Source organism: Homalodisca vitripennis, chromosome 7 (assembly GCF_021130785.1).
Source record: "Homalodisca vitripennis isolate AUS2020 chromosome 7, UT_GWSS_2.1, whole genome shotgun sequence".
NCBI lineage: Eukaryota > Metazoa > Arthropoda > Insecta > Hemiptera > Cicadellidae > Homalodisca > Homalodisca vitripennis.
The window spans coordinates 64692754-64704972 of record NC_060213.1 but is presented as its reverse complement, the minus strand read 5'-3'; the positions used below and the strand labels follow the sequence as shown (position 1 = coordinate 64704972).

General features: G+C 32.2%; 1 protein-coding gene across 1 annotated transcript in view; it reads left to right on the top strand.

The window, feature by feature from the left end:
- Positions 1-12219, top strand: part of LOC124366753 (disintegrin and metalloproteinase domain-containing protein 11) — a 492839-nt gene that overhangs the window by 273704 nt on the left and 206916 nt on the right. The window contains exon 6 of the mRNA XM_046823354.1: positions 2203-2409. Within this exon, the coding sequence (XP_046679310.1) occupies positions 2203-2409 (207 nt within the window). The remainder of the gene's footprint in view (positions 1-2202; positions 2410-12219) is intronic.

Sequence of the window (12219 nt, the reverse complement as noted above, 5' to 3'; positions counted from 1 at the left end):
TTCAGTCACGTAACAGGACAAAGCTTTGTTATATAAAACACTTTTATGAAGTATATCATGGATCGCTTGATATTCGTTGGAAGTTGGAAGTTTATTTTCCATTCAAACAGAACTTATTTCAATTTACGGACAAGACGTTTTTATGTAACACAGCTCTATGAAACCTAATTAAGATTTCGTAGGACAATTACATTGCGCATTATTGTACAAGATTAGTTAAAAAATACTAAAAAATTTAAAATAATACTTAACTTGAATAATACTTACGCCTATGTGGTTTTAATAGCAATAAAAACCTCTAATATTTGTTAAAACTCATTTCGATAGTTCAAGAAATAAAACCCAAATTGTAACCAGTTTTCGAAGAATTTTCAGAATGTATAAGTGATGTCTTCCGCCATTAAACACCTGAGAAAGTGTGATTTAGCAAACCTATTTTTAAATCTCTGAACATGATCACTTTTGCCTGGTTGGTGGGATTCGAGTGCTGTATATTTGTGAGGAAGAACTTCTCAACATTCGCAACACATTCTATTATGCATTCATCCTTCAAGAAATGATCAGAATTCAATATTATTAAACATGACAGTGTGACATCTGGGATGATATATTCCCATAATCTTTGTGTTAAAATGAATAATCTATGCCCATCCTCTGTGGAAAATGAAGTAGCGTTTTGTTCGTTTAGACAAGAGTCCTTATAAACTGTTCAATCTATAATATATTCTCTATTACTTGACGTGTAATGTACAAGGTATGTATATTGAACCAATAAAAGAAAGAAAGAAACTTTATTTCTCACAAATAAAAAATTACATATACAATTTTTATAATATTGCACAGACTGACCAAAAAACATTACATGTACACATAAACAATACATACATATGCAACCACAACAACATACAACTACTATTACACTATACATTTTTATTATACTATGAGATATAAAGAAAAAATTCCAAGGCAAAGCCTGTTTTGAGTGATAAATATTATCAAATGAACAGAAAACTCGCAGCATTACAAACAATACAGTAATATGTTTATCAAAACTTATTTATTTTAAAACCTGTTTGTGAAATTCTACTAAATTTATAAAAAAATCTTAACTATAAAATAATCAACTTAGCCTACATGTAAAAATGAAACAAATAAATATGGAGAACAAAATGATCATATAAGAGGCACTATTTAAATGATGCATTATTATAATAAATGGAAAACAGATTAGATTTAATCAAATATTAATTTTAAAAAGGATTTTTTCAATATCTTTTATAGATAATAGACACTTTTTAAGCTGTTTGAGAAAAATATTCATTGAACATTGACCCCTTATATGCTGCGGTATAGCAATGATTTGATTTCATATAAATATATAATTAATAAGATAAATAAAAAATACCGTAATACAAATAAAAGAAGCGATATTATATCAACTCTACAGAATTCGGCTTCAAATGGGACCCCGTGTAAAGTCTGCAGTTGTAATTTTAATATATTGATAGCTTGATAAGTCACTAGTTCGTGTTTAACGGCATAAGAATAATTAAATCAAACTTCAAAAACGTATATGCTCTTACCTTCAATCGTATAAATGTGTAGGATGACTCATTTTAGGATTTAAGTAATTCGCATCCATAAAATTTTTATTTATTTTCATATTTTTATTTTTAATTCAGAAAAACAATATTTACTCTTTTGTAAAACATCTTATTGATATTCTATTAGTATACCAGAAAATCTAATAAGATCCATCCCATTATTCTAAGATTAGAAAAAATAAGAACTTAAGAGTTTGTGTGGTATAATATTGTTCTCATAAGAAAAAACCTTGCATTGTAATTATTACACAAGAGATAACTCATCCAATGTTATAAACTGATGCGCGGGAAGAATGAGCGCTCGTACTGCCATCTGTAGAGTAAGAGGCTCAGGCTGATTACGTAGTAACTTTTGATCTGTAAAAATCAAATTTAAAAGGCGCAGCACTAGAAATAACTTAAATAATCCGCCAGACCTCAGCGCATCGTCCGTATGAACGGTTTATCTCTTGCGTAATTAGTACAATCAATGTAGTTGCCCCTTCTTAGGAATTTAAATCCGTTGAAAATCTAAATTTATTAAATTAGTTCTAAATATTGACCTCTTAGCATTGACAGGGATGCTGAAATGGATTTAATGCGATGCTTCTGTTAGCAGAAACACCCTCACGTGATCTTCGAGGCGAAGACGAAGCCGAACAAGGGGTGTGCCAACTTGCCTAGACTAAAGTGGGAGATGGCTAACACTCAGCAGACCAAACATGTAGCGGCGCTCGTCGGCGAGGCAGCTCCGACACGGTACCGGCGGGACGTCAGCGAAGCTACCAAGTACATCGAGACCGCCGTCGTCATTGACAAAGGCATGGTAAGTATGCACTTTCAGTACTTTGAACCAGGGACCGAGCGCGCATGACACTAGACCGAGATTGTATTACTTTGTCTGGAAAAAAGTGCGCGGAAAAATTAGGAAAAATTCTAATTTTAGGCATATTGTTAGAGGTATGATTAGGACATCAGGGCTTGGTTATCGAACATGAATCCAATCAGACCCAAAAATTTCAAAGATTAAAATTTCAAGTTTCCAACAATAACAAAACATCGAAAAGACACATTTTTATAAACATTTTATCTAAGGCTGTAGGTGCTCTCCCAAAAAATGGTTTCATTTGGAATCGTTTAAACAGTAATTCAGTAATCAAAAACTTAGCAATACATTTTCGTCTGTATTAAGCTGATTTCTGAAACTTTGCTAAGCCACATGTTAGGCATCTTGACTTCATTTTAAAATTATATAATGAAACGCTTTTCTTCCATTCTTTTAAACATCACGTTAAAATAACACAAAAGTACAAATCCCCATGTGGTATATCAACAAGTAGTACCCCTGAATTCGACACTCAAAATAGCTCAGTGTTGTCAACTGTCGGAAAAAACATGACAAATAACAATCTAGAAAGGTTAAAATTTCTTTAAGTCTAAAAATATTTTTCACTTTAGTACTTTCCTCTCGTTCTTTGACACATTTTCTTCTGCCAATATTTCTTACACAAGGATATATAGATTTTACGGTTTAAATTTGGATTTCGTGAGATTCCTTGTACAGATGTCTTTTATAGGTTTAAGATCTTCACGGTAAACTAAAACATTGTTCTAAAGGTAGAAATAACTATTCCCTGGTTTTATCTTGGAATGCCTCGGTAAATAGTTATTTGCATTAGCTAATTCTGAATAATTCCTTGCAACTAAAATAGATTGATACAGTATTGAAGAAATCGACAGAATGTAACGAAAAAGTTCTTGCTCAGATTTGCTGACGGATGGAACCTTTTTAGTTTTAACACTCTGGCATTCGATCGATTCGAAGGTAAATGTACTTTTAACTTGGACAAAGGCCTATATGCGGATATTCGTCTCTCGGACATAAGGGGTTGATTTTTTTTCAAATCCTTGATTTGGAACTGCTTTAGGAAAATCTTGGTATTGAATAAGATTAAACCCTTTAAGACACACCTCAATATTTATTCTCCAAGATTTACTCAAAGGCGGACACATGGAAGGACAACTATAAGTTTTTATAGAAGGTCTTCAAAGATCTTCAATAATTGCAAATATGTTAAACTTATGTTTATAAACAGGAACAGAGATACCTTCAATTGACGAATATTACTATTCAGTCTCCTTAATATTTTTTTCGGCTGATCTTTCGGTCACTGAAGAGACTGGAAACATTTTATTTCAGTCTCTCTGTTTGCCTCTCAGCAAGGTATTTCGAGAACGAACTTGAATTATAAAATCAAGCTTCACTTTATTTCTAAATGAGAATCGGCAACTTCATGGGATTTGGTTAAACGTTAGCGAACATTTATACGTTGGTTTTATGGGTAACCATGATGACAGCAAGAAAAGTATAGAATAAACCAAATTTGAAACAAACATGGTGGTTTATATATTGGAGCTTACTATTACATAAACACGATAGAGTTCGATCATTGTATAGTAGAGAATTTATAGCATGACCGGTACTTCGAGATGCGCCGTAGGCAAAGACGGAACTAAGGTGGTGGGGGTGGAGCGGCTCAGTCTGTTGCCGTATTTAGCCTTGTGAACTTCGGTCTCCAGTCTTCTATACGTGCCGCCCAAAAAACATTCGCTTGTGCCAATTCACGAGTTGTAATACAATTTGTGAATTAATTGCGTTGTGCTCATTACGTTTTAAGTAAAAAGTTTGAAATGGATCATAATGTAAAAAGTAAAATTGGAGGTAGAAAGGTTATACACGGCCAAGCAAGAGAAGTGCTTCCCATTTTATGAAACGGGAAGCAGAAACCAACACACTTATAAATTTGAAGAAAGTTCAACAGCGTGTCGTAGAGGCAACTGGAATTTCTGAAAGTACGCTGAGACGAATTTTGAAGGAGGAAAACAAATAAGTCCAATTGGCAATTCTTTTAGTACGCCCAACAAAGTAAGAAAACGCAAACATACTAAAAGTAATCTGGACAATTTTTATTTGGGTGTAGTTCGAAGAACAATAAATAATTTTCATCGACAACGGGGTTTTGTTATGTTAACTATTGCGTGTGGATCGTTAGCGTTATTGTTATTTTAAGTATATACATCATTACATTAACTTGATACAAGTTGGTAGATAAAACTGAGTTTTTTCTTATTCTACTGTGTATATTGAAAAATTAGTTTAACCAGTTTTATATTAATTTTTAATTTAGCAGCTAGGCTATGTCAGTTGAAAAATTTTGTAGTGTATAATTGTATCTACTATCGTAAATCCTGAAGCTTACACGGTTAGTATATGATAAATTGAATTTTAATGGCTAACAAAGCGTAACAATTACAATTCTGAACTGTTGTCGTCGTTGGAGATCAAGAATAATATAAATTCCTACCCTTTCCCAATTTATGAGAACCCTTTCTTACCACCAGGTATCTCTACTGCGAACTCATTAAGAAGGGTGAGCTATGAACACAATTTCGGCAGAACATAGTCATTGTTAAGATCACGTACATCCGGTTCCCAATATTTCCAAGATTTCCTGTATTGAATTCCCCGTCATAAAAGTCCGTCGCCGTAACTTCAAAAGAGTCTAGAAATGTTCAAATATTCTCAAGGTCTCCTATACTAAATTGCTCATCATAAAAGACCACCGTGGTAAGAACATAAGGATCTAGAAATGTTGGCAAACACTACAATATTCGGCTCCCGCCACCACTATGAGCCGGGAGCTGAAAACTCTCAGTAGGGTTAGTAGCACCGTATTCACTCCCCTACTTTAGATTGTGCCTCCACGCGCTCAACTCCTACACCCCTCACGCGCATCCCACCGGTCATGCTATAACTTCCCTAGAGTAAATGTTCCTTCAAGCGATGCGGCTGAGCGGTAGCAAAGCCTAGAACTCAGGGTAATATCTAGAGTATGATTTGAGCTATAAACTTGAAATTATGTTGTACATTGCTTACATATCTTAAGGGTTCTGGCATAATTCCACTTCTGCTTGTCTACCTATCTGCGCGTGTGTTTGATTTCCGCTGGATGTCTCAAGAACAAATTCAGTTATGACCTTGAAATTTTGTATGCAACCAATTCCAGCAAAGCCTGATAGAGACACCTGTTGTGGTCGCTCCTTCCTAGTCTACAGAAAGAGAAGATAGTGATTACAGTACTGTCAGATAAGTACTTTGGTTTCAGGTAATTCCTAAGGCTCTTCAAGAAATGAAGATATTGTTTTCTTGATTAACTTAAATTCATCTTAAAATAAATAAATCATTTTTACCACCACTTAACTCCAATACAGCGTGTACAGTGTATTTATCAATGTACATTATAACAGGACGCATTCGCCATTTCCGTTCATTTTCAAGTTTTTTATATACGAGATTCTCGTATTTAGAGATTATATTTTACTCGTAACCGGATACAGATTGTTTACGGAGTTGAACCAATAAATTCTAGCTATTTCGCTTGTTATAAATTTCCATCACCACTCTAGGTTTTTTTTTTAAATGTTCTCAACTTCAACAAAACGTATTAAATTTTAAAATTAAATATTTTTTAATTCTCTAATTTAAATCTTATTATTTATGGTTTTACTTTGTAAAACTCTTCAGAAGGCACGAAGTTTTAAAGGTTACTTAATCTGCTGAAAATTGATCCTCCAGAGAGCTCGAGGTATTATTACCTCACATTAACATTGATTGACATGGGAACATGTATGGCTTGTGGATCAGAAGGATTACTGGCTTACGCAGCCACGTGTGCTTAATTACTGCCTTGTACGATGCCCGAGTACGATGCCTTGTACGATGTACCTGCACGAAAACCAGAGTTAAACGATTCCAATCAAGACGGAGAAGTTGGTGGTTCTTTTTTAAGCTTGTTATTGACGATGAAGTGTGTAAAATAATAACAGACTGTCGAACATTTTTCCTTTTTATATGATATAGAAAACATAACGAAGGATTCCGTTTCTTCTTCGGAAATCTATAAAGAATGTAGGTAAGCTTTTTGCTAAGCAAGTTTCTTTAACACCTGAAGAATAACAATCCTTGTTGGTAGTTTATATAACAACCCTATCAAATTTAATAGCAATGATCAATCAATCAATAAATCATCTGTTTTACTATGCACTCTGACGTATGTAAATACTTTCATAGTACCTAAACACGAATACAAAAAAATATTTTTCTTCGTTAAAAATAAAATTTGTATACAAAGTGGGGCTCATTGCCCATGTGGTAGGTATGTGTAGTGATCATACCAACTAAGAGTAACGCTTTTTGTTTCTCCATAACCCCAGGGACTCAAAAAATCATTTCATAATTCGGAACACGTCCCTAAACGTGTCGAAGCTAGAGAAGGGTGTCATTTTTTAAACATTTGTTGCTACCAAAATAAATTATGTGATATATCACTTTAAAGGCACTGAAAATTGGACAAAAATAAGTTATTATCACAAATTGTATTTGTAGAATGCGCTAAAACTCATTTAAACTATATTTACTACTAATTACTGTGTTATTCTTACTAAAGTATGGGAGGGTCCTATATTTTTCTAAACCTTCCTACTGACTCTCTTTAAATGTTTGATAAGGGTAATTTTAATTCGGAGTTTCAAATCTGAACATCCTCAACTAGAAGAATACAAAAGCTCCAAACTTTTAAACAGAAATATTTAATTTAAGTACATTAAAAATCTCGTTTCTGTATTTAAATTCTCGCTTTATCACTAACTATTCAATAATGCTATCCTTATAACAGAATTCAATAATTCCCATCCAATAAATTAACTTAGCAACAAACCAAAAAGCATGGTTTTAATTTTACAATGTTGTTTAATACTTTTTTAATAATTTTCATTGACAGGAATGCTATAATTTTAATCACTATAACTATAATTATTAAGTAATACCGCATTCTTCATAGTAAACATTTTCCGAAGAGCTCTCTGTTAGGTGTTTTTATTGTATTCAAGGCAATCAACGCCATCAATGAATGTGTACTACACTGTATTTTTTCATTCAGACGTAAAACAATAAAATACCGACTGGCATAACAGAAGCTGTAAAGTTGTGTATTGAATTGATTTTAAACTTCTCATATTATAACACTTCTTCATTGATAAGCACAATAAAAGTAAAATTTTGACCGACACCAACTTTTTAATTCAAACACTTTTGTAAGTATTATACTTATTTTAGCATCATACTGTTGATTATAAATGGAGGATAAGTTAATTTAGAATATTGAAATGCAACAAACCAGTTGCATACTTAAACGAGTGTTTTCAATAAAATACATTTTAGAAGGAAGATTACCAAACCTGTTTTCTTATCAGAATTTGTACAAAGACATTATTATTTATTTTTGAATAAAAAATCGTTTATAGCTCCTGAAAAAAATGCATTTATTAGCTAACCGAAATAAACTCGATTTTCTTTACAATATCTATACGAAAGTAGTATAATGGTATCAGCTTCATAAATGTTAATCTTAATCTTAATGCGTAAGGTTTCATGTACAGAACTATAACACAATACATTGCTAAATCGACAAATCGTCGCTTCTGTAATATTTTGAATTGCTTATCCTGCCATAGAAAACTTTTAAAATTCGCAGTAATTTGTATATATCAATTTCATTAAATCTAAAAACATTGCTATTTAAAATCAAATACGCCAACGGAGAAAGAATAGTGTTTGATAAGTTCTCTATTTCATGTTACCTCATATATGCAATTACATTATTATTATTACATTACCTCGTATATGCAATTAAGTTTCATTAATTACATATGCATGGATAATTTTACAACTATTATGTCTGCCTACTGTTTTAAAAATATAGCATTACAGTTTTGACAATTTTACCTGATTTAAAATAAAGCTTTTTGGTTACAATTGTGTTAATTATTAATTGGTAACAAGTATTTTTTTTATAAATCGTGATAAAGATACACTGAAAAAATATACCGGATTTTATAATTCTCGATAATGGAAGGGTATGGAATGGAAGGTACATTTTATGTACTTTGGTCATTTTGGTCATACATTAGGTACGTTAGGAAGATGAACTGGAGCTAAACTCAATGTTCAAATTGAATCAAACCGTCTCACCATAGTTACGTGTAGAATACTCGGTTACTCCATCGTGCTAAGAGATCGTGTCTGTAACATCGATGTGCACTCAATTTTGCACCTTATTTTGTGCTCTAGTTGTCTCTTATGTCGAAACGTTGCAAAGGGTTCATTTTGAGCTCCCTCGTTGCCTTCTATTTATATTTTTATCTCTTCAGACAAACATGACCCCAGATTCCAGGAGTCTAGTTTGTGACAACGTCAGATTTAAGACGCTGCACTAAGAGAAAGATGAACTAGATAAAACTCAATATTCATTTTTGTAATGGTTATAACAAAAATATAATGGAAGATACAGAAATCTAAAATTACGTCTTTTAAACGTAAACGTTGCACTTGTAACATTTACAGATTTACTTTAATTGTCATGTCTGACAGTTAGTTATGAAAGTATAAAGCTATTAATACTGTGTTCTGAAAAAATAACTGTTTAATATTTTTTAATATTTTATCCCTTTTGATTTCCTATTGCTTTGACCTCCATCAAAAGTGTCGCGGCTAGCAACTTGTTTTTTTTCATAGAGGAAATAACTTTATCGATTTCACGAAAAAATGGACTTTGCGTTTATACAATTCAAAGTTTCTAGATTAAGAAGAATCTATTGGACAAAATGTAATATTTGTAATATATCTAGGCGAATACTGTATTTTTAAGATTATGATATAGATTTTTATAATACAACTTTACGATTAACTCTATTACAGCGTCGAAAAGTTGACCTGTAAATTCACATTTATTATTACAAAATATTTGTAGTAAAATATTAACTATATAACTATATTTGCAAATCTGATAATGAATGTTCCCGTCTCTATCACTGATTGTTTTTTTGGCGTTTTTAGCAATCATGAAACTATTTATTTAATATTATTCAGTATTTCATCAATATCCATTTCGGCAAAGTTCAGAAAGGCAAACATTTTATGGATGGGTGCCATCTCGAAGTATTAAACTTAAATGATGTTTGTATGGTTAACTACTTGTACAACATTGACGGTATGGTCAGGATAAACCCACAAACAATTTACAAACATCATCATTTTGCAACCTTAAAAGATTACAATGGAAGCATATAAAACAGTTTCTAAAATCGTTGACCTTGTTGGTTGCAATCATTGCAATATCAAAAACATACTTATTTGAAATAACTTAACATTATTCAACAACTATCTTAAACCTTACAAAAAACATGTAAGAACAAATATTGTTTTATATGACCTAAGTATTTTCAAAAGTATCCATTTTGTTGTACGGTGCCTAATAAATGAGTTTAAATAAATAAAAGATGCTTGAAATAGCTCAACGTATTTTAAAACGTTTCATATTAGGTCCATGTTGTGAAATCGACGAGATGTTTTACACATATGTCAATGTCGCCATCTTGTGAATTTTTATTTGATTTGTCCGTCCAACAGACTTATTCAAGCCTTATGTATACATACTATCTCTGTAATGGTTTCATTCGAATAAATTTTAAAATTCTTATGTGCTCACTAGCATTTACTGATCAATATGAAACTGTCAAGATTGTAAGAAAACGTAAACTGGGAAAGTTTTGCATCACTTAAATTTAATTTCATCACAAGAATCAGATCAGTAAATTAAATAAGAGAGAAGGGGAACAATATTTGAATCTGTACCTTTTTTTTCAAATAATTTATCTCTGATATACCAACCATTTTCCACGATCCTGATCCAGAATCTTTTGGTCAATTGTAAATTTGGTGGTGATAAAATGGTAAACGAAATTGAAAATAGTAGAATAGCTACAGGTATTCTCATTTTATAAGTAGTAAAAGTGCAATTTACAATGGCTGTTATAGATTTTTACGATCAAATAAACTTATTAAAGGAAATATTTTTTTATTATCCGTCCTAAAAGTAGAATTTCAAGAACACTATGGAGGAATCTAATATCATCTGTAACACGAACATCAAAGCTACGTCACAATACAATACACGGGCCGTAGTAGTCGCCTATTGTTCTTATTGTGTGACAGAGTACATCACAGACGACTCCAATATCTGTTATACTCGTATGTGAAACCTGGTGCACTTCCAAGCCAGCGACATTTACTTGTTTATGTAACTTTACCAAGGTCGATTTTTATAGAGAAAATGTTAAACAATTTTGATTGATTTATTATTATTACATATTACTGAAATGGTTACTACAGTTACACCTATTATTCACCCATTACATGTATAAAAAAACATCTATGATTCGTTTCAACTGCGATGTGTATTTTTTATTGTAACCTTCCTCTTTCAAACCTTACTCAGTTTTATATACCCGGACGTAATTACTATGCAATTTATAACTGGCTGAATGATTGTGAAACGTCTCACTCGAGGAGCTGAAAATGTCCACTTATGCCCGTCAAAGTTCTCATGATATATCAAGAGAAAAAATTAACCAATAGACATGAAATATATATATATATATATAATATATATATAATTTTTCAATAAACATTGAATCACAAAAAGTACTTGCTCCGCCAGGACTCGAACCCGGATCTCTCACTTGCCGGGTGAATGTGCTACCATTACACCACAGAGCCCTCACTTTTTACGATTCAATTATTTTGTATTTGGCCTTCAATATATATATATATATATATATATATATATATATATATATATAAATGAATGTTTGTTTTTGTCCTTTATGAAATAAGACCAAAATATTAGACCGACCATTATGAAAATTTGTATGTATATGTATTTTTCCACGGAGAAGGTTTGTATGCTTTGCCCATTGATGTAACTCACCACCAGGCGGCGCTGCAAGAGATAAAGGTTTCAAAGCGCCTGCACACTATAAACTACAATTACGAGGCAGTTGCGTGTATTACATAGTCAAACACTATTTGAAGGCGCTGAGTTATTATGTATATTTGTCTTTAAGATAAATTGATAAATTTCTGATTGAACTTAAAGCTTGATCGTAAAGTAGACCACTTTATAATAAAGAACAGGTACGTGCACAATGGCTATAAACATATACATATTTCCTTGATCGTGGCAACAAGGCAAACTCTACACCGGCGTTGGGAATATAATTCAATTAAACCAGAAGTGCACATACACGGGCAAAGCTTACGAAAAGCGTGCAAAGCCGCGGGAAACAGCTAGTATTGTATAAAACTTCACCTCCATGTAGGAAACATAGAGTTATTTGATAGTGCATGTATCTTAATGGAATTTAACTGAATTTCAACATTTTTACATTGGTCTTATGGGAAACGATTATGGTAACGATATCATCACAGAATGAATCAATTTGTAAACAAACTTAGTGCAATCATATGGCATTTAAAACATGTGTCCAATAAAATGAGCTGTACTCCTGAAATTTTGCATGCAACTAAACATGTGGTGTGCCTTACTCCTACCTTGTATTAGATGGACCAAAATTATGCAGATATAATTAAATCGTATTTTACTGTAGTACAGCTTTCCTGATTTGCTACATATCGTAGTGGCCAAATTTTTGCCACTTTGTATCGTCTTGTTCCTTG